The sequence below is a fragment of the Pomacea canaliculata genome, linkage group LG7 (genome assembly GCF_003073045.1).
Source record: "Pomacea canaliculata isolate SZHN2017 linkage group LG7, ASM307304v1, whole genome shotgun sequence".
NCBI classification, from domain to species: domain Eukaryota; kingdom Metazoa; phylum Mollusca; class Gastropoda; order Architaenioglossa; family Ampullariidae; genus Pomacea; species Pomacea canaliculata.
This window is the reverse complement of record NC_037596.1, coordinates 4,073,186-4,096,537: the sequence shown is the minus strand read 5'-3', so window position 1 is coordinate 4,096,537 and position 23,352 is coordinate 4,073,186. Positions and strand designations below refer to the sequence as shown.

Below are 23,352 nucleotides of genomic sequence, written 5' to 3'. Positions count from 1 at the left end.
CAGCTTTCGTCCGAATAACTCATAACACCAATAATCAGGATGAAAACACAAGACCAAACTAGTTGTGTGTCTGCCATGACAGCCGCAGTCAATCAGTTCTTTGACTGATGGTAGAATTTAAATGAAAATCCTCGCTTTGGGTTATATAATTATATCCACAGGGTGAAGAAGAAAGACAAAGCACATCTGTAGCGGAAGCTGAGTGTTTTCATTGTCACATTGTTTGCCAGAAGGTCACCGAGCTCTCGGTCTGTCTCTAAAGGCTTTTGTAGTTAACTTCCACATGGGCAGTTTCGTTATTAATTAATTACTGGATTCACTTATTGGCACAACCGGAAATTTTATGATATTGCATGATTATACCAGGCATGCGCTATTACAGTAATTCTTACACTTTGTCCAGAAAATGCATCTATATATGTACATAGCTAATGCTCTATAACAAAGATAAAGATAGAAAAAGGGTCAATGAACACCAAATACTGTTTGATCTTTCAACAAATCCATCTGTCTAAGAATCAGAATATTTTCAGTCCCCAGTAGATTATTTCGGCAATACCGACTCTGACTCACGGATCTTGGTGACTGGCAACTGACAAAAATAATAACGACAGCAACAACCACTAAGAGGCCACCAACTCCTACGAGAATGAATTTCGTCGATTGAAAATTTTTGACATTCGTGTTGATGCCTGTTGTTGAAAAATAAATTACAAAAAATAAACTTGAACTAAATGCATGACATGTACTTTAAATAAGCTTAATATATTATAGACATATTTATTGCTGTACAATAAAGTAATTATCAAAAACATTAGCTATCCTACTAACAAACAAAGTAAAAACGAAAAAAACTTACCTTTAAGTATTAATCACACGACGAACGAGAGGTCGGTAAATTAATCTCGGAAGCCGATTATAAAATTATTGATAAAACAACACCGGCAAAGAAAAAATACAACTTAAGATACAAAATCATTATTCTAAAATATATTGTGGAGAAAATATAAATTGTAAATTAAATCATTATTTCCCAGTGTTGTTATTCACTCTGATCAACATGTTTAGTTAGCGCATGTAGTAAACACATTTAATAAGCAGGATTCTGTGCCAGCCAGGAATTTTATATTTTTTTAATATTAGTATTAACATTGTGCTTGCTTCACAATGTTAATAAAATATTTCACAATGTTTCCACAAACCTACATATAAGCTGAGACACTTTTCAATGAGCGATGACGAAGTTGTCGACACAGACCAACATTCTGGACCTCAGTAACAACCAGGTTCCTGTGATCCACATTCCAACAGATGGCAGTCTGGCCGCTGGGTAAATTCCTTTGTCCAGCTGACCGTGACAGACTTGATATTTAAACTCCTTACAACTACAATCCTACAATTTCATCATCTACCTTCTCCTCCTCACTTCACTGTTTGACAAACACTACACAAGGGAGACAATGTACGTGGTATGTCTGTACAACTAACAGTTTGGAATATTGTTGATCACAAAATTGTAACTTTCTTCCCTTTAAACACACCATTTACTGTCAACTGAAGATGGTATTAAAACATCTATTAATACAATTCTACATAAAGTCAAGAATATTATTTAAATACTGTTTTTTTTTTGGTTGCCTGGCATGTACATTTGTTTTATGTTCTTCCACATATACCTCATTTTATTTTACATTGATTTTTATCTGATAAAATGGAACGAACCTGGTAAATGCACTCATGTTGTTTTGATTCTGTGCCATTCAAGCATTTTTATGTTTTGTTATATGTGTATTTCATGTATATATCCGTTTAACAATGATTTCTAAAATCTGTTCAGAAAGGCTGAGTGATTTGAAGACCAGCAATGAAGTAGTCAACAATACCTGCTGTGTAGGAAACATTTTAATGCAAGCAGACAGATGGATAGGTCAATATACAGATCAACTGATAGTTAACAAACGATTAGGAAACAGGTATTGACAGAAAATGTTTAAAGATAAGAAAATTAAAACCAGAACATTTCAAACTTTCAATACTGCAGCATGTTGTACTTTAAGAAGCTTCTTGTATAACTGTATTAACAACCATAATTGTGAATATTAGTAACATTGTGACACTCACCCGACAGCCTTCGCTTCCTAAGTCTGAGAAAAACAATAACAACAACAACAAATAGGAGGCTGCAAAGACCACCGAGGACGAAATTGATTGTTGTTGGTAGCTGGTTGTTGTTATTCATCTCACCTGCAGCAGGACGATCTGATACACACAAAAAGTGACTACTACAGAATTCGAGGTTTTATTATGAATGTTATAATATTTATAAATCACAAAACGTTACGCGTGTTGTAACGAAAATTAAAATATAGTTTTTAAACACACCTAAAAGGTTTCAATTTCAAATACCATGTTGTTATTTCAGGTGATGACTTTTAAGACTAAAAGTGCCATAAACATTTCTTTCAGATACTGGAGTGGACGATGATGTTGAGAACGTTATCTCCCCTTAGCTGTTGTCTTTGTTGGCGACTGAGGACAACTTGATAATCAGTTTGGTAACCACACATAGAGAAAATGTCTAAAGAATAAAATCAGTTCTTACCTTCAACAAGGAAGGTTATCTTTTTCTCTTGTTGTTTCCCTGTGTTGACATCAGTCCATCTCCATCTGTACTCCACATCACCGGGCCGCTGCAGCTTCTCCCAGAATTCCACAGGACCTGAGGGACTGACACAGCGACAGGAGTAGGTGAAGCTGCCTGCAAGAAAGCAGGATGTCTTGTTGTGTTGAATTCTGCAAAGAATCACTGGGTTCTCTTGTTCTTTTCTCTCCACACTGATGATGTATGTCTGATGTGTACATGTGTCAGTCCTCAACCTGAAAGTCATGTTCAGCCAGTCATTGACAGACGTGTACAGCGAGCTTCTGGAAGGACTGACAATCTTCACATTTCCACCTGAGGGAAAACAATTGACATCAATCAATATGAAACAATCAATACGCTTACACACCTATATAAAACATAGGCACACTCACACACACTCATACATTTGTAGAATCACATATGGATAAAACAAAAGTCGGTTGGTAAGCACTAAGCTCACATGTTTAACGATAGTATGAATGTACAGAGAACTGTCTGTACAATATGTATAAACACGTGTAATATTAAATATATAAAGTTAGAATGAGGCTGGGAAGTCGATAAAGGACTGTGTTATTATCTGTGCTATTATCTATGTGATGTATATATGTCGTCGTCTAGTTTTAAAATTCTCTCTCTCTCTCTGACATACAAATGCTCACCATTTAGGCTCATTTATATCCTGTCAGAAGAAGCTTCACATTAAAGAAGAGAGAGAGGCTAAGAGACAAAGAATTAAAATCGAGGAAGTAAGAAGAAAAGGATTTTCGTGTATAGAAGAACATTAGAAAAAACTAGTCTAATTAATGAAAATATAAAGATAGTGAAGCGTCAACTTACAGTTTTCATCTGAACAGCTCGTACTGATGACAATGAATATGAATACACAAGACCGAATAATTTTTTTGTTGGCCATGAGGTCAACAATTTTGTCAGGTCATCAGATACGTTCGTGGAAAAGTAAAACCTCCCGGGACTAAAGATGTCGACAAAGCTCCGACTGTTTGTAGATAATTGATAAAAATACATTCAGCACTAAAGACTAAAGACAACACAACTACGTCCCTTACTTTACGAGAGAGAGAGAATTCTGAAAAAAGTAGACTCGTAAAAGTCACATAATAAGGAAATAACAAACGACAACCCAAACAGCGATTGTATTTGTGTTTCTTGGAAGGACATTGTAAGGCAAGCACACAGTTCTGGGCACAGAGGTCATCGCTGTCGTCGCTGTCATCACTATAAAAACCTCTGTGGCAGCAAGAGCAAACTTCCTGTGAAACTGATTGTGTCTATGCCACATTGTTTCACATAAAGATATCGGGCCGGAGTAACCGCTCTGTCTACTTACATCGGCAGTCATCTGACACACGGACAAGTCTGATTGTTTTATTGCTCCTGTGTTGTTGATTCGTGCATCGACTTGAAATGTCGGAATTTCTATATTTTCACTAGATATCACTTGATCAAATGCTTAGAACGGGGTGAATAAAGATAATTTCCAATCTTGTTGCATAACTCTATCCAGAAATAGTAGTGATGATGCTGTTAAAACATAATATAATGTTGTTGAGGACGACGACGACGATAATGATAATGGGATGATACTCATTATGATAAAAGTATACATAAATAAAGAAAATATAGAAAACACCTTTTTACGAAAAAACTTTTAAAATCTAAAATATATCAATACAAAATTGCTAATTATATAATTATAACAGCAACCATATCAACAACAAAGACACCTACCCAAGGACTGTTTTAGGCTTCTGCTAGATAAAGAACAACCACAATGAGAAGTTACTGGAGTGGACGACGATGGTGAAGACGTTATCTCCCCTTATCTGTTGTCTTTGTTGGCGACTGACAACAACTTTATAATCAGTTCGGAAACCTCCGAATCAGATTTAAATCAAAAGAATATAATCAGTTCTTACTTTCAAAAAGGTAAGTTATCTTTTTCTCGTGTTGTTTCCCTGTTTTGATATCCGTATACGAGAAGTTGTATTCAGTCTGTCTTATGCTACATGCACAGGAATAAAGAAAATAAAAAGCTTGATCAGTCTATCTCAAACATTGTTTCAAACAATAAACTATATTAGTCAGCTGCTATACTTTGCAAGTCAATTCTCTTCCCACACTATCTTGAAATATTCAAGGGATGCTCAATAGAGATTTGTTAGTGAAGAACAGTGTGGATTGTTTATCTAGCTCAATGAGTAAAAGTAAACGTGCTTTATTAAAAGGTCAATGGGACTAAGTTTATAATTACAGTTAATTCTCTGAAAATGTGCAAAAATGTTTCAGTTTGAGTAATCTTTAAATTTTAATATCTATTCTAATAAAGTACATATTTTTGGAACTATATGTTTGTATATAATGTATAAATAACTTTTATTCCTCCTCGAGGAGTAAGAAGGACTAGACTACCGGGCATCCCTTGTGTATATCATGACAGGCCTCAACCTATGTCGGGGTGATAAGATGAGCCTGTGAGCAACAATGAGCTTCCCCATTGCAAATGTCCTGTCGCACATCCTGTCCCGGGTCACGTGATGGCGGCTTGTCTAAAGAACGCAACAGACGGAGAACCTGTGCGGGTATGAAAGATTGAATGACCGTGTTATAACGACTTGTGAACGAAATCAGTGTGAACATCTTCCATTGAGTACTCTGGACAGGTAAACTTTTATTTTTAATTGATTCAGCTGGCCACCTAGGACTGACATGCCGAGTAGTCAGCTGTAGAGATATTTGTACGGTAGGGTCTGTCGAGTCTGTAGGTAGGGTCTGTAGTGGTTGGTGGAGCTGCAAATCACAAACATTTGGTACATTGTTAATTCCGAGTATCAGACCCGTGGCTATGATCAATTGAATTTATTACTGAAATGTCTTAAAATGGAATAAGATAGCGGTGTTGCTATAACTCGTGTTTCACCGGTTTTATTTTGAATGTACATACACTCATTCCATGTTTAAAAAAAGACCTTTAATCAAATCAGTTTTCTAGTCTCTTATGGTTTGTATAAAAATAACGGATCAGCATCAATACTCGTGCAGACACAGACTCTGTAAACTCGCTGTAGTGGGCTCTTTCAGAAGATGAAAGGTGTCCAGGCTGTTTTATCAGTGTGAGTGAAGGTGCGCGCCATGTACATGCATTTATACACAAGTGAACAGCCTCGCCATGCTGAATGGTTTGGTTTTAAAATATCTTTCTCAGCTCTGCCACGGACTTTGACCACCAGGCTATCTCGTAGTCTTTAGCCACTAAATACACGTGACCCATGTCACAAATATGTCATATACAGTGGTACAACTAAATACTAGCTACTTATTCAAACTGGATTTGGGTAGGAGGTAGGATTGTGATTAAACCTTAATTACATAGTTACCATCTGGCTTAACAAGTAAGAGAGACCCTATTGGTACGCCCAGCTTTGTTAGGGAAAAACTTTATTCTAAAATATATTGTGGAGAAAATATAAATTGTAAATTAAATCATTATTTCCCAGTGTTGTTATTCACTCTGATCAACATGTTCAGTTAGCGCATGTAGTAAACACAGCAGGGTTCTGTGCCAGCCAGGAATTTTATATTTTTTTTTATTAGTATTAACATTGTGCTTGTTTCACAATGTTAATAAAATATTTCACAATGTTTCCACAAACCTACATATAAGCTGAGACACTTTTCAATGAGCGATGACGAAGTTGTCTACACAGACCGACATACTTGACCTCAGTAACATCCAGGTTCCTGTAATCCACATTCCAACAGATGGCAGTCTGGCCGCTGAGTAAATTCCTTTGTCCAGCTGACCGTGACAGACTTGATATTTAAACCCCTTACAACTACAATCCTAAAATTTCATCATCTACCTTCTCCTCCTCACTTCACTGTTTGACAGACACTACACAAGGGAGACAATGTACGTGGTATGTCTGTACAACAAACAGTTTGGAATATTGTTGATCACAAAATTGTAACTTTCTTCCCTTTAAACACACCATTTATTGTCAACTGAAGATGGTATTAAAACATCTATTAATACAATTCTACATAAAGTCAAGAATATTATTTAAATACTGTTGTTTTTTTTTGGTTGCTTGGCATGTACATTTGTTTTATGTTCTTCCACTAATACCTCATTTTATTTTACATTTGCTTTTATCTGATAAAATGGAACGAACCTGGTGAGTGCACTCATGTTGTTTTGATTCTGTGCCATTCAAGCATTTTTATGTTTTGTTATATGTGTGTTTGATGTATTTATCTGCTTAACAATGATTTCTAAAATCTGTTCAGAAATGCTGAGCGATTTGAAGAGCAGCAATAAAGTAACAATACCTGCTGTGTAGGAAATATGAGAACATTTTAATAGCATACAGACAGATGGATAGGTCAATATACAGATCAACTGATAGTTAACAAACGATTAAGAAACTGGTATTGACAGAAAATGTTCAAAGATAAGAAAATTAAAACCAGAACATTTCAAACTTTGAATACTTGCAGCATGTTGTACTTTAAGAAGCTTCTTGTATAACTGTATTAACAACCATAATTGTGAATATTAGTAACATTGTGACACTCACCCGACAGCCTTCGCTTCCTAAGTCTGAGAAAAACAATAGCAACAACAATAAATAGGAGGCTGCAAAGACCACCGAGGACAAAATTAATTGTTGTTGGTAGCTGGTGGCTGTTATTCTCCTCACCTGCAGCCGGACGATCTGTTGCAAAAATAAATTGACTACTGCAGAATTCGAGGTTTTATTATGAATGTCATAATATTTATAAATTGCAAAACTTTACGAGTGTTTTAACGAAAATTGAAATATAGTTTTAAAACACACCTCAAAGGTTTCAACCTCAAATACTGTGTTGTTAATTCAGATGATGACTGTAAGACTAAAAGTGCCCTAAACATTTCTACCAGATAGTGTTGAGGACGTTATCTCCCCTTAGCTGTTGTCTTTGTTGGCGACGGACGACAACTTGATAATCAGTTTAGTAACCACACATAGTCAGAGAAAATGTCTAAAGAACATAATCAGTTCTTACTTTCAACAATGAAAGTTATCTTTTTCTCGTGTTGTTTCCCTGTGTTGACATCAGTCCATCGCCACCTGTACTCCTCATCCCCGGGCCGCTGCAGCTTCTCCCAGAATTCCACAGGACCTCTGGGACTGACACAGCGACAGAAGTACGTAGTTACATTACTTGTTGTAAAGCACGAGGTTTTGTTGTGATGTATTCGACACATAATCATTGGACGATCCTGCTCCTTGTTCTCTACTGTGATAACATATGCCGGACTTGAACATTTCTCTGTGTTCAGCGTGAAAGTCATGTTGAGCCAGTCATTGACAGACACGTTAACGGTGTTGGACACAGGGCTTGTAATCTTCACATCTCCACCTGAGAAATAAATGAAAATGGTAAAGACTGACAAACTTTTTCTCTTACAATATATACATACTCATAAGTGACCTTACCTACCTAACACGCTACCCTTTACTCACAAAAGAACACGTGTTTATAAAGAGCGGTTAAATACATTACACATACATTAACATATGTAATAAAGAGTTGCAGCGTATAAATATATAGATAAATGTTTAAATTTTTGTTTTACTGCTCATCATTTCCACTTCTGTATTAGGTAGCATTGGTAGTTAAATGTTGCTGTTTATTCTCTACGTTTTAAGATTTGCTATTTGGTTTCAGATAAAACAGTGGGAAGTAGAGAGCATAGATACATCTCTTATGTAAAATTAACGTTCATAATTTGATGGAATCGTTTGAGAGAGAGAGAATGAGAGAGAGAATCAGAAAGAGAATCAGAATCAGTTTATTGAATAGGCCATCGGCCCTTTTCAAGGGGGAGCATAACCATCAAAGATCAGAGAGAGAGAGAGGGAGAGAGAGAGAGAAAGATCTGGTAGCAAGAGTTTCGCTAGAAATACATTTTTTCCCTTCTTTACGCGATCCTTTGTGTCAAACATGAGCGGTCACCCACTACGGGACATTAAGAGTACATCTGGTTCACTGGTTTGTTACAGTGAGACCATAATGCTAGGAACAGTCTTAATAGCAGCATCAGACTGCACGTAAAAAGAAAACTACAGATTACCATAAAACTCGAGATATTTTATTGAGTAAATATGAAAGAATACTATTGACAAGACAGCTTAAAACTAATTATAGAAGCCAGATCTGTGGAATAGGAGGAGAGGCGTGTAAGAAAATAAGAACAAAAAATACAACATGTATTCTGGACTAAGTGACAATATGTGAAAACCGAGACACCAGGTGAGCTAGGAATCAAAAGAAAAGACAAAAATTAACTTACAGTCTTCGTCCGAATAACTCATAACACCAACAATCAGGATGGAAACACAAGACCAAACTAGTTGTGTGTCCGCCATGACAGCCGCAGTCAATCAGTTCTTTGACTGATGGTAGAAATTAAATGAAAATCCTCGCTTTGGGTTATATAATTATATCCACAGGGTGAAGGAGAAAGACAAGGCACATCTGTAGCGGAAACTGAGTGTTTTGATTGTCACATTGTTTGCAAGAAGGTCACCGAGCTCTCGGTCTGTTTCTAAAGTCTTTTGTAGTTAAATTTCATATGGGCAGTTTCGTTATTAATTATTGGATTCACTTATTAGCACAACCGGAAATTTTATGCTAATTCACGATTATACCAGGCATGCGCTATTGCAGTAATTCTTACACTTTGTCCAGAAAATGCATCTATATATGTACATATCTAACACACTATAGGAAAGATAAAGATAGAAAACGAGTCAATAAACACCAAATAAGAAGTATTGTTTGATCTTTCAAGAAATCCATCTTTCTAAGAATCGGAATATTTTCAGTCCCCAGTAGATTATAGCAGCAATAGACACTTACTCACGGATCTTGGTGACTGGCAACTAACAAAAAAAATAACGACAGCAACAACCACTAAGAGTCCACCAACTCCCACGAGAATGAATTTTGCTGTTTGAAAATGTTTGACATTCTTGTTGATGCCTGTTGATGAAAAATAAATTGCAGAAAATTAACTTGTGCAAAATGCACGATTCTAATCAGAAACTTTAAATAAGCTTAATATATTATAGACATAATATTCTTAATATTATTATTTGTGCAAGAATGTTCCAGATTTTATTTCTGTATTTCATGAAAGAACTAACCTTGACAATAGACTTATTTTGGCCATTAGAGCCGTAGTTTGTCAAGTCCTATCACACACACAGTAGTAAAACTGCTCAAAAATAAAACTTGTAGAAACCGGAAATTACAAACTGTAGGGTACAACGTGTCAAGATAGATAAATTTTCAAAACGACAAATAAAAACGAGAAGAATGAAACACTGATGGACTGACAAATGGACTAAAATGTCCTTAAAGAGACCCTGTCCTCAGTGTTCACAGAACAGGAAAACAGGGTCTTGTTATCTGCCAATGGTGGGGAGGTGACGTCGATGGTAAGGCTGACTTGCTGGTGTACAATCAGGCGTTCATCAAGTGTTTATATATATATAGTGTATGTGTTTTCCAGATGAGTTCGGCGATGCGTAAAAAATGAACCATACGTAGCAAAACATTTATAATCAGACTAAAATCATTAAATCCTTACATTGACTCAAGTCACACAAGTTAATATAAATAAACATAACAGAATTATTTCCCCGTGTAAGAGGAAGGCCATCAGCACTTGCTGTACAATAAAGTAACTGTTCAAAAACATTAGCTATCCTGTTAACAAATAAATTAAAAACGAAAGAAAACTTACCTCTAGCTATTAATCACACGTCGAACGAGAGGGAAATAAATTAATCGTGGAAGCCGATTATAAAAATTATTATTTGTAACGCAACACCGGAGGAGAAAAAACACCGCAGAAATTTACTTAACTTGATTTTACATTTATTTTTGTCTGATAAAGGGGAACGAACGTGGTAAGTGCACTCATGGTATTGTGATTCTGTGCCATTCAAGCATTTTTATGTTTTGTTATATGTGTATTTGATGTATTTATCTGTTTAACAATGATTTCTAAAATCTGTTCAGACATGCTGAGCAGCAATAAAGTAGTCAACAATACCTGCTTACCATTTTAAGTCCATGTTTTACTGTAAGTATTAACAAAGTTGGGAAAATGTTTCAAAAATAGTTTTCATTACTTGGATCGCCTAGCATACTTAAATTATACACAAATAAAGAAAATAAAGAAAACATCTTTTTCGAAAAAAACTTTTAAAATCTAGAACATATCAATACAAAATTGCTAGTTATATATCCATAACAGCAACTATATCAACAACAAAGACACCTACCCAAGGACTTCTGTTTTAGGCTTCTGGAGTGAAAAAGAACGAACACAATGAGAAGAAGAAGGAGGAATCCTGCAAATGCCCAAGGAAAAACCGTATCTGTCATGGCATGTTTGTAGTTCTCGTTACCTGTAGCAATTCCTCCTGTTGCAAAAAGTAAACGAGAATAAGTGGAATATAAAGGTGTCTGCTTGATGTATATAATTTAAAACAAATTTTAAAAGGTTACGTATTTGTGAGATCATTTGGTACAATTTTTTTCCACATTTAATGCAGAACAAGACAACAACAACAACAACAACAACAACAACAACAACAACTACTACTACTACTACTACTACTACTACTACTACTACTACTACTACTACTACTATTACTACTACTACTACTAAGAATAATTGAGCGACAACAAGACATTACTTATAATCTCTCAATGCCAACAGATGTACTCTGTGTTGTGGAACACTTGTGTAAACAAGTATAAGGGTTTTATCTAGGGACCCGTTCAGAGCTAATTAAACAATATATTGGCAAAAAAGAAAGTAATTATTGTGAGAGAAAATTAATAAAAAGCTTTATGAGTCTAAACTTCAGGCCGCCATTGAAAAATGTTTTGGTCTTCATAGACAGGGGAAGTGGTTAGACCTTCCAAAGCCAAACCTACATTCCACACAGATGTGTGAAAATTTAAGCATATTAAAATCCAAAAACATGTATTTTTCTTTTGTGTTTGAGGTCTATGTTCTGTAAAATTTATTTTTATGTTTTAATATTATTTTCCTTAATTTATTCTAGAAACTCGTTGAACTGAAATGAAACTAAGATAGACCCTAGCTGGCTTTGTAGTAAGACGACAAACCGCCTTGTGTTCAGTCAACAATCTGTTTACACAGTGCTCTTCGTATGTTTTACTCAACAAATAAACAAAGAACGTTCTTTCCCACACCGCAGTCTTTCATGTCGGACAGAAATGTATTTTTAGTTTTTAAAATAGTGATTTTAAGGCAGATTTGGTACAGTATGGAACACGCAGCTGCCGCATTCACACTACTAGAGTTTTGTAGTCTCTGATAACTGTTTGTTTACTGTTTCCGTTGTAGTTTAATTTCCTTGCACCTTTTCTTCGGGGGAAAAAAAACAGACAAGAAAGAAAGAAAAGCATTTCTTACTCGTGACGTGAACAATTATAGTTTTCTCGCTCCCCATTCCTGAAGTGACATCAGTCCATCTCCACTTGTACTCCACATCTCCAGGTGTCACCAGTTTTTCCCGGAATTCCACAGGACCTGAGGGACTGACACAGCGACATGAGTACACAGCTTCTTTACCTGTTTTATAGCACGAGGTCTGGTTGTGATGTATTCGACAAACGATCGTTGGGCGATCTTTCTTCTTCTTCCTCTCTAAGGTGATGAGGAATGATGGATTTGAACATTTTCCTGTGTTTATCCTGATGGTCATGTTCAGCCAGTCGTTGACAGAAGTGCTGAACGTGTTCTCTACAGGGCTTACAAATTGCACATCTCCACCTACGAAAAAAATGACATGTAGATTAACATCGATTAAAAATCCTAGGCAGCATTAGTAGCAGCATAAACAAAGGAAGTAAACTACACAAAATTAACTTACATTGTTCATCGGAGTAGCTCATTGTTAAAATGACAAAGACCAAAGCACAAGAGACGAAGAGTTTTGCGTTCGCCATAATAAGTCACACACACGAGGTTAGTGGAGTCCAGGAAACTTCTCGCACCGGATGTTTTCACAGTTTTTTCACTCGACTGCTAAGCGAGCCGGAAACGTGTTTTGGAAACTAAGCAGGAACAATACGTCACGTGACTTTTGCAGTTTTCCTTCATGTTTTGGCAGGTTTTTTTTCTTTTTCTTTTCAAAGTTTCTCAGAAATTTTACTTTCCCTCTGCCAGCTGGTTTATTTTGATGACAAAATTTCGGTTTAGCAAGATGGCGGATGAGTGGAACCTACTTTGTCTTCGGTCTTGCCTGATATGTTACTGTTGTTTCTCTAGACTTTGCTGTCAACCTTAATTTGAAGCGTGCCTGGCTGCGAAAGCTTGGATATGATGATCCTTCCATCCTGGTGACCTCAGTTTCAGTTTCTGTGGTGTGGGAGATGATTCAGTGGTGACCGTTCTTTACAGTTTCATTTTCCCCTTCGATCAGTGGAATTATGTGACATGGTTCTGCTTCAGACAGATCGTATGGGTCTATGTGAATCTATGTGATGTACTGATTTGAGAGTGAATTTTCTACGAGTTTGGTGCCTACAGGGAGTAGTGACTGTGGACTTCGTATACTTTATCAACATTTATTTTTGTTTGTGCTTCAGTACCATGTCAGCTGCGTTTATACGTCATTGGACAATGTCGTCACTGATGACATCATCGCATGACGGAGCAGAGACCAAAAGACAACACTGTACTAACTTCATGCTGAGCTCTTGAGCTTTGTCTATCCAACATCATTTTATTCTGACGTCACATTATTTTTACGTCATTTTACATCATATGTGACGCGCCTCCCCCTGTGTGTATGCTTGCCTGGCGAGCACTGTACGAATAGGGTCACTCTGCTATCCAGCCAGGCGTGTCGTAAGAGGAGACGAAGGTGGACACCTCACCTAGAGGTAAACTAGGTTGTGGTAGGGCTTACAACCCGACCATGTAAAAAAGTTACTGTTACAGAAACCGCAAGCACGATAACTGTAGATCTGGAGTCTGGACGGGAAGATCCCCCTTCGGAGGGGCTTTTGACGCGTGCTGGTGAAAGCCCTCGGGAAGCCAGCTCGCCGACCCATCTTCTCACGGCCAAGGCAAAAACCAGGATAGGGACCTGGAATATCCGAACCCTAAACGAGAGTGGAAAAGCAGCTCAGATAGCACAGGAGATGAAAAACTATAACATATAGCTCCTCGGCCTGTGAGAGACAAGGTGGAATGGCAATGGTCAGACCATACTTTCGTCAGGGGAAACTATTCTCTACTCCGGACATGAAGACCCTGACCATGACCACACACAAGGAGTAGCAGTACTCATGACACCAGAGGCTACAAGAGCGCTAGTAGCATGGGAGCCAGTCTCCCCACGACTCATGTCAGCCAGGTTCAACTCCAAAGGGAGAAAGATCACGATAATCCAGTGCTATGCACTTACCAACGCAGCTACAGAAGAGGAAAAAGAAGACTTTTACAACTCCCTACAAGAACTGGTTGTTCGTACTCCAAAACGAGACCTGAAGATCATAATGGGCGACATGAATGCCAAAGTTGGAAATGACAACACAGACAAAGAACACGTAATGGGAAAGCACGGTGTGGGCAACTGCAACGAAAATGGGGAGCTGCTCACAGACTTCTGCCTGTTCAACGACCTTGTAATTGGAGGCACAGTTTTTCCACACACAACCATCCACAAGACCACCTGGACTTCACCCGATGGACATACAGAAAACCAGATCGATCACATTACCATTAATCGCCAGTTTAGAAGAAGCCTGCTGGATGTCAGAGTAAAGCGAGGTGCAGATGTAGCCACAGACCACCACTTGCTTGTGGCAACCATGAAGATAAAGCTGAAGTCTTTCCACGACACATCAGACAGAACGCACCACAAATTCAACGTGCAGTTTCTTAGAGACCGTATAAAGCAAAATGAGTTCAACTTTGAAGTTAAAAACAGATTTGCGACACTGGAAGGACTCCTGGAAGAAACAGTGGACAACCACTGGACAGGATTACAAGAGACCTGGAAGACAGCCTGCACACACGTTCTGGGGAAAAAAGGAAAACAGCACAAGGAATGGCTGACTTTAGGGACCTGGCAAAAGATAGAGAAAAAGAAAGAGCTGAAGCAGAAGATCAACCAATGTCAAGACCAACAGGAAAAAGAAGAGCTCAGAGCAAAATACTGGGAGATAAACAAGGAAGTGAAGAAGAGCTCAAGGGACGACAAGAGACAGTTCACACACAAGATGGCAGAAGAGGCAGAACAAGCAGTTTTGAAAAATAACACAAAGAGACTATACGAAATTACAAGAATTCTGTCAGGAAGGAAAAACACCAATGTATGCAGACCAATAAAGAATAAGAATGGCAGCGCCATCACCGGGGATGCAGATCAAAGATCACGATGGGTGGAGCACTTTGATGAAATACTTAACCGACCACCACCAACAAACACTTTGGACATTCCCCCAGCTGCAGAACAACTCCAAGTAAATACAAACCCGCCAACCAAGACAGAAATTATCGAAGCCATCAAGTCCTTGAATTCTGGCAAGGCGGCAGGCCCAGATGGCATTCCTGCAGAGGCACTCAAGGCGGACCCAACAGCCGCAGCAGAGATGCTACATCCCCTGCTGAAGAAAATTTGGGAGCAGGAGCAAGTTCCAGCAGACTGGAAGCTTGGCTACCTAGTGAAGTTACCCAAAAAAGGTGACCTGACACAGTGCAGCAATTGGCGAGGGATTACGCTGTTGTCCATTCCAAGCAAGGTGTTGACCAAAATCATTCTGGAGCCACTGAAAACCGTCCTAGATAGGAGACTTCGGCAAGAACAGGCAGGCTTTCGGCAGGGAAAATCATGTACCGACCAAATCTCTGAGAATTATTATCGAACAGTCCATTGAATGGCAGTCACCCCTATACATAACCTTTGTAGATTTTGAGAAGGCCTTTGACTCCGTAGACAGAGAAACCATCTGGAAACTGATGCAGCACTACGGATCTCCACCAAAGTTCATTGCCATCATCCAGCAGTTGTATGAGAACTCGACATGCCGGGTGATCCACAACGGAAAGCTAACTGACCCCTTCGCAGTGAGGACTGGAGTGAGGCAAGGTTGTCTGCTCTCACCAACAATCTTCCTGATCGTCATAGACTGGATCATGAGAAGAACAACCTCTAACAGTAACACGGGCGTTCAGTGGACCTTCGCCAGGCAGCTTGAGGATCTTGACTTTGCGGATGACATCAGCCTGTTGTCCCACAAGCAGCAACACGCACAGACAAAGCTCACTTGGCTCGCAGAAGAAGCAGCAATGACTGGCCTGACCATCAACATCAAGAAGACGGAGGTAATGCGGGTCAGCACAAAGCAAGAAGCCCCACTCCACCTTCATGGACAATGTCTTACAGAGTCTGACCGTTTCACCTACCTTGGCAGCATAGTCAGCAGCAAAGACGGAGGTACAGATGAAGATGTCAGAAGCCGAATAAACAAAGCCAGGCTTGCATTCCACACCCTAAGACCTATCTGGCACTCCAAGGCTTTGTCTCTACACACCAAGATCCGCCTCTATAATACCAATGTAAAGTATGGGTCTGAGACATGGCGGGTGACAAATGCCATCACCAACAAGATACAGACATTCATCAATAAATGTCTGCGCCGCATTCTTAACATCCGATGGCCTGAGAAGATCTCCAATACCGCCCTGTGGGAGAGAACCAACCAAAACCCTGCCAGCCTAGACATCAAGAAGCGAAAGTGGGGCTGGATTGGCCACACCCTACGAAAGCCAGCCGACAATATAACGTGACAAGCTCTGTGCTGGAACCCACAGGGGAGGCGCAAGGTTGGAAGACCCAGACAGACGTGGAGATCAGTCCACAGAGAGGAAGAGACAGCTGGCATGACATGGTCCCAACTAGAAAGGGATGCCCAGGACCGGGTCCGATGGCGGCGTGTAGTTGTGGCCCTATGCTCCACTGGGGGCGAATAGGAACGAAGAAGAAGAAGAAAAGAAACTTCGGTTAGAGGAAGAAGAGAGTCTAAAGAAAATTCGGTTTAAAGAAGAAGAAAGTTTATTAGAGCTGAAAATGAAAGAAAGTTGGACTATGATCAGGAACGGCTTCAGACAGAAGTCTATTGAACACTTTCAGACAGATCAATATTTATTGAGAAAAACTTCCTGCTTTTGATGAAGCTGTGGAAGATCTTGTCGGGGCCAAGGGAGGTGCCCATCTTATCCCCCTCGCTGCCTTACCTTCCCTAACCATCTGTGGAGTCAGGTACCCATTCCCGAAACAAAAACCAAGGAAACTGCTGTGTCGAAGAAGTAAAATTAAGGGAAAATGTGCGAATCAAACAATAGCAACAATAAAAACACCACAAAAAGAAGCTACTTACAGTTTTCCTTAGAACGTATTGCTTGTAACATGGTCATTAGCAGAAAAATAGAGAGAAGTGACTTATATATTCCGTAAAACATGATGGGTTTCAGCGTTTGAAGCTTTCCACATTGAGGTCGAGATAAATTCTCGCCAATGGTATCCCCTTAGAAATCTGTCATTCGAAAACTGGCGATTAAAACACAATTTTGTTTATTGCCGCTACACTTTTGAAAAAATAATTCTAAAACTTGGTTATTTCCTTGTATTTCACGTGACACGCTGAATAAATGCCTGGGTCATTTTAAACTATCGAGCCTCCTACTGACTACTGTGAATCTCATCCTTTCACTTTCTTTTCCTGTTTGCAAAATATCTAAGTCCGTCAGTCCGTTTATCCTTCCTTCTATCCTTTCTTCCTTAACAGGCTCCTGTCGTTGGTGGCAGTATAGGACAAATGACAGGCCCCCAACTCTTGTCTACTGTGGGTGACAGTCAGCAGGTCCTGTACAGGACGACCTGTCCAGTCTTTGACCTTTGAACTGTAATCCAGTTGTTTGTAAGCCAGTTCGTCCTCTGGTCACCGCGGCGTCGGAGACCATCGAAGGTGCCTTGAAGAATAGAGTTCTACAGGGTGTCATTCCGGGTCACGTGGTCAATTAAGTGTGTTTATGAATAGGCATCTATCACTTGTGTAAAACTGTAAATGTTAATATTGTTAATCTGCTTAGAACTTATCTGATTCTGGGTCACTACACACTAAGACATTAGACTAATAAAGCATAATGAGACACAGACAAGCAGAAGCATCACAATGGGTACTGGATGTCAGGTCTGTGAAGTGAAGGTTAAATTGAGAGAAATCAGCTTAATTAGTGATGCTACCGGCGTCTCTGTTTAAATCCGTTTAAGTTCCACTGATCTTCTATTTGCTTCCTTCTTCAACAATAAGACTCGGTTCTGCTGTACCGGGTGTAAAGGTCAGTGCTCCTACACTCAAACTGCCACGCTGCTGTCTGCTCCTTTATTCCATCAACATTTGTTTACTGTATTTCTTTCTTGTTTTGCTTTCCTGTGTACCACATAAACAACTTTCTCATGACATGAACACCCTCCGCCACCACCACAACCACCACCACATACATTCACAAACAAACATTAAACTTATATTAAAATAAAAACAGTTTTATACACAAAGAAGGAGCCTGAAACAAAATATCAACTTCATCTTAATGTTTCACTGAAACAAATACCTTTATGACCGCTTATCTACACTTTTCATCGAAAAGTCGACATATTGACAACGCCGTTGTTTCTGTTTCATAAACGACCCAGCCATGTTCCCACCGCCTACTTTCAACTGCTGTGGTGTGGGAGACGAGTCCTGGGCAGACAGAACAAAGTCATGACCGGAAATCTTCAGGAAGTTTTCTGAAAAATGTGCGATGATCTGCACGCGGAAACATCTCCGAAGTTTGTCCACAATTGTCTGAGGTCACAACTTCTCAAGTACACTACAAGGAAACCAAATGTCCGATGCATTATTTCTTGTTTCATTTTCCCGAGAATGGCGCGACCAGCAGATGGCGTGAGCAGAGACTATGTCTCCTAAGCAATTTTTTAATGTAAAGTAGTCCTACTATCATGTAGCTATCCCCCAATGATTCAATTAACATAAGGATTTTCAACTTCCTCGTAGTGTACCACAGTTTTCGGTTTTTTCTTCTTGACATTTTTGGTTTGAACGAAGTGTTGAGGTAGATGGGCTCAGGGTCCAGCGAGTCCCTTGTCTGAGAGGAGACGACACAGGAGCGAGACTTGAACTTGTTTCTCGCCGACTGTCGGACACTCTTGGACCTGTCGGAATATTCCGCGGTTCTCATGTGCATGGAGATGTATTGGCGCCGATTGTCTCCCCGGCTGACCTCCACGTTGGCGTACAGGTGGCAATCAGAGTCCTGCTTGGGGTCAGCGGAGGTCATGGGTATTCTCACATCAGTACTTCCGTGTCCAGTATCTTGGTGCGGTTGTCTGACTGCGCGTGAGATGTTGTCACCACGAGCTAAGATCCCTAGAAAGAAGAATAAGTGTCTGAAAATTTATGACACATAAATATTCTAAATGCATTAACCAGTGTTGCTTGGTTTAGTAAGAAAATACAGAAATAAAATTGCAAAACAGGGAATGGTCAGGTACATTATTAGTAACAGTCGCTTGTACTATAAATTAAGCAGGTGATTCCTGTGTTAAGGGTTATTGAACATTAAAAAAAAATTATTAATTTCATTTATTCAAGATTTAACTTGCTACTTTCAACGTATTCTCTCCACACATCAAAGCAAAACATGATTCTTTCCAGGTACCCTAGAATGGGTTTGGATACCCTCTTTCTATCGTCACCCTCGCCTCTCGCCCAACTACTGTGTTGACTGTTGAGCTAATATGTATTGCAGATCAAGGATAAACCTTTTTTACCATTTCATGCGTAAATGATTTACTGACAAATATTTTAAAGCACTCAAAGGCAATACCAACCTCTGGCAGTTCTATTTCTTCTGAAGATGCACAAACCAACAATGAGAATGAGAAACCCAGCAACGCCGACGACAACAAATACGACGGGCTTGGGCCAGTCTTCAGGACCTACAGTAGGGCAACAGACAAGAAGCGGTTAAAGCAGATAAGAGAATAAAACAATTTTATTACATATGTTTTGGGGGAATTGAGGCATTTATCATTAGATAGTATTAGTGTTTGGGCTCATGAACATTAAAGTAAAACATCGTGGATAAAACACGTTGACAAATAATGCTTCTGACACTAATCTACACATCTTTCAATTCATAAATAAAGACAGAGAATGAGGCAAATAGACATTTAGCCAGTGAGATAACCAGCCATCCATACATGCAAACGTTTTTTTAGTCAAGAATTAAATGATTCGCACTTATTCACACTTATTACAAGCAAGGTAAAATATGTTGAAATTATTGTTAACTTAAAATCGTTTTACAAAAACTTACTGTTAGTATCGATGCTAGCTTTCTCGCCCATCGTTTCTCTACCAAAATCATTTCAGGTCCACCATTTCTTCAAAGTCTTGACGGCTGATGGAGACTACAGGCATAATATTTCAGTCATTTGTTTCATTTCAGTCGTTTGTTTTCTTTTCAGGAACGATGATAAGATGTCCACACACGCTATCAAACACTCCAATGTCGTCTTCCTCGTTTCGAGTCCTTCGTTAGAAATTGTCTTTTACCTCTTTCAACAAAAAGTGTTTTATAAAACCAGCTCTACAAAAAGACTGACATGCTGTTTAGTTCGCAAACGTTTGTTTGATATCACCGTAGGGACAATGAGAAATGTTTCTCAAGTTCGAACACACCCAGGCATGAATACTTCTTCCCTCTCCACAGAAAAGAAAAATATTTCACATTTGGTGACTGTATCTGTATCTCTAGTGGAAATGCGAAACGAATATCGTACCACTCTGGTTACAACTATTAAACATTTGACTTTCCGTTTCCTGATTTGAGGCACAAGCCACACTTCCCAGTGTAGACATCGTGTAGTCAGCTTCCCTGTGTCGAAGGATGGAGAGAAGTAGTTTGTCTGTATTTTTGTCTCCCAGTCAGACGATGGCTGTGTTGGTGTTGCCCTGAAGGACTGAACATGTTGTGTTGTTGCCCACCTGACCATGTGACGGTCGTCTAGCTTCCCTTGTCCTCTGGCAACCTGAAGGTTTAGTTTAAGGAAGGTTGTGTTACAAACTTTAAAGTTCTGCAGGACTGCAGAAGGTTTTTACTTTAAGTCTATGGACTGAGTTCAGTAAAAATGCCTTTTTTCAAACACAGCTATCTATGTGTCGTCCATTATACCAGAAATGTTTAGATGGGACAGTCTATTCTCTACGTTCTGCTTTTCAAACCTTTGATTGGAATATTCTAGTGTTATTGTATTTCTGTGTACTAATCGTTGTGCGACAAGAAGCAACATGAAGACTAGAAGGGAAGATGCTCCTACAAGTAATCGGTGGAAAGGTTCACATAGACATAAACTTCTTTTCACACCGATGAATACACACGTACATATTTTACCAACCTCCCCTCAATAAATCTCAAAAGTATTTTAAATAATACGTCATCAAAACCAAGGGAAAGGATTCATGTCATTTATCAATTATTGTTGTTGACATTTGCGTTTTTAACTAGGGGATATTAAACAAATTATATATTGACACAGAACATACTAATAGTAGAAACACATTAATAAAGTTTATGTTATTTTTTTTCTGGCCGTCTGATTATTCTGCATGGAAGATAAAAATTTGTAAGTAATCATACATGCATGTTATCATAATTAACTATATTTACTGACCTCGATAGTCTAATGCACAGTGAGTCTTACTTTTCCTTTCAACTTTCCTCCATTGGATACAGTAGTTTCCTGTTCTCATCTTTAAAGTGACTCAACGAGAAGAGCTGAACGGAGCACATATTAATCAAACAAAAGCATTGACCTTTCACCTAACCAGTCACTTGGTTCACAAACACTTGTTGTCCGGGACATTGAATAAGTGGAGTGAGCTTTTGTATGTTTACATCCGGGTTTCGGAAAAAAGGGATTTGTCTCCGTCTGTAGTTAGTTTATATTTCGCAACACACAAGTCACACTGAACATCGAGGATTTGTGAGAAACATTTTCCGTTAAACCCCCGTTTGTCTTCATGAAAAACAATTGTTGTTTTTTTATCATGATAACAATGACAGTAACTGCTGCATGTTTCCGAATTTAATGTAAGAGATTTATTCTGTCCACCTCTCGTTAGTCATTGAATCCGTGCAGAACACTGCTTGTCCAGGTCACGTGTTTGTGGTGTACTTGTCTTGTTGGATTTTGTCTGCCTTTATTTCTGTACACTTTAAGCCCCAAGTGCGTAGGCATAAACATGTTAGCTCCTAAGACAAGCATCATATCATATATACACCATTTTGTACACAATATAAAGTTATTACTTCTTTTTTAATAGTATTATTATTCAAAAAATTATAATTATTTCCCTTCTAAGTTCAAAGAAAAATATCTTTATAGTCAACAGATAAAAGTTGACAAATAGTTAATAATATCTAAAATTTTTGCTGAATTTATATTTGCTGCCAGTGTTAGCGTTTACATTTTTAACTAAGAGGGGAAAGTGCATGGAAGATACAATTCTTGAAAGTATTTTTACTGTTAGCTTTTGGAATTAGTGTGTTTAACTCTTCTTTACACATTGCTTCATTCTGATATCTTTTGTATACCCTAGGTTTCCAATTCCTCAATCATGATTTGAACCAAGGATCCTTTTCTTTCATGTCTTTATTAATGGGGCTCACTCTGACAGTCTTGTAAACATGTATGTCACAGTGATGTGAGCCTGGCAGGTTCAGATCCATTCTAAGCTGAGAAATCGCTTGGTAGACAAGATATGCATCAAGATAAATGTGCACACGAACATGGACAAATTGTGTACATAATGATAGTTTAATTTTTTTCTGTTAGTATACGAAATAATCCACATCAAAATATACAAGTAATCTTTCTGTCACAAGCTGTTGTCATATACCTTTATTCACCAATGACTAAGGCAGATTTTTAGATATCTGGAAGAAGATTTTGTTGATCAGACTGAAGCAAACCTGTGAGTTATGTAAAATACAATTAAAGGAAAATATAATTGCACATTAACTATATTTTTTTAATGTAATCATTGGTTTATTGCAGTCTTTACAGCAGAACACCTGTCAACTTTAGATAATAACTTTTGTTGTGTCTGGCTGCTGGAAGCATCAGAAGCTGCCCAGGTGGTCGTACATGGAGTCATCTGGTTGTGAGACAGTCGCTTCTCTCACATCAGACTCCATGTCAGCCTCACTGGAGCAGGTGTGCTGGGCACTGAGTGGGACTTCTGTGACATTTATAGAAAAACTGATTTTTAATATTTAGAAATGCAAAAGTACTTTCAAATGGCTGGGCTGAGAACAAGGCAATATTCCCCCCAAAAATGGATGGATAATCTCTGAGGTTTTGCTACAAGCATACCTAGTACACCACCGTGGCAAGAATTACTTCAAAAATAACATCACAGATTTTATATATATATAGACATGTTTGCGTTTGTCCACCTACAAACTCTGGGAGGATAACGAAGCATACGGTTGATTGGAGGTTGAAGAC

At 38.6% G+C, this 23,352-nt stretch overlaps 2 protein-coding genes across 4 annotated transcripts; both read right to left on the bottom strand.

Moving 5' to 3' along the window:
- Positions 1-74: 74 nt before the first annotated feature.
- On the bottom strand, positions 75-17,382 carry LOC112568620. Of its 3 annotated transcripts, XM_025246000.1 has the most exons (9): positions 17,153-17,382; positions 12,174-12,533; positions 11,008-11,148; positions 9,575-9,697; positions 7,715-8,071; positions 3,485-7,383; positions 2,603-2,956; positions 2,122-2,259; positions 75-1,348 (listed from the first exon to the last, which is right to left on the bottom strand). In XM_025246000.1, exons 1-6 carry the CDS (start codon positions 17,232-17,234, stop codon positions 7,202-7,204), a joined length of 1,245 nt encoding a protein of 414 aa, XP_025101785.1. In that variant the 5' UTR covers positions 17,235-17,382; the 3' UTR covers positions 75-1,348; positions 2,122-2,259; positions 2,603-2,956; positions 3,485-7,201. The 3 variants fall into 3 exon arrangements, with proteins under 3 accessions (XP_025101785.1, XP_025101784.1, XP_025101787.1); XM_025245999.1 differs by having other exon boundaries at positions 75-2,259; XM_025246002.1 differs by lacking the exon at positions 17,153-17,382 and adding an exon at positions 12,634-13,098 and having other exon boundaries at positions 75-2,259.
- A 920-nt stretch (positions 17,383-18,302) lies between these two features.
- LOC112569257 lies at positions 18,303-21,657 on the bottom strand. The gene is made up of 4 exons (XM_025246997.1): positions 21,514-21,657; positions 20,157-20,871; positions 19,669-19,776; positions 18,303-19,204 (listed from the first exon to the last, which is right to left on the bottom strand). Exons 2-4 carry the CDS (start codon positions 20,185-20,187, stop codon positions 18,687-18,689), a joined length of 657 nt encoding a protein of 218 aa, XP_025102782.1. The 5' UTR covers positions 20,188-20,871; positions 21,514-21,657; the 3' UTR covers positions 18,303-18,686.
- Between the last annotated feature and the right edge of the window lie 1,695 nt (positions 21,658-23,352).

Coding starts and splice junctions, on each gene's coding strand:
- LOC112568620 (XM_025245999.1), bottom strand. CDS start 17,234: ATGTTTTACGGAATATATAAGTCACTTCTCTCTATTTTTCTGCTAATG. Junction 9,698..11,007: donor CCTAAAACAGAAGTCCTTGG/GTAGGTGTCTTT, acceptor TTTCATCAACAG/GCATCAACAAGAATGTCAAA. Junction 7,384..7,714: donor GATAACTTTCATTGTTGAAA/GTAAGAACTGAT, acceptor TTTTTGCAACAG/ATCGTCCGGCTGCAGGTGAG.
- LOC112569257 (XM_025246997.1), bottom strand. CDS start 20,187: ATGGGCGAGAAAGCTAGCATCGATACTAACA. Junction 19,777..20,156: donor AGCTAGCATCGATACTAACA/GTAAGTTTTTGT, acceptor GCCCTACTGTAG/GTCCTGAAGACTGGCCCAAG. Junction 19,205..19,668: donor AAGAAATAGAACTGCCAGAG/GTTGGTATTGCC, acceptor TCTTCTTTCTAG/GGATCTTAGCTCGTGGTGAC.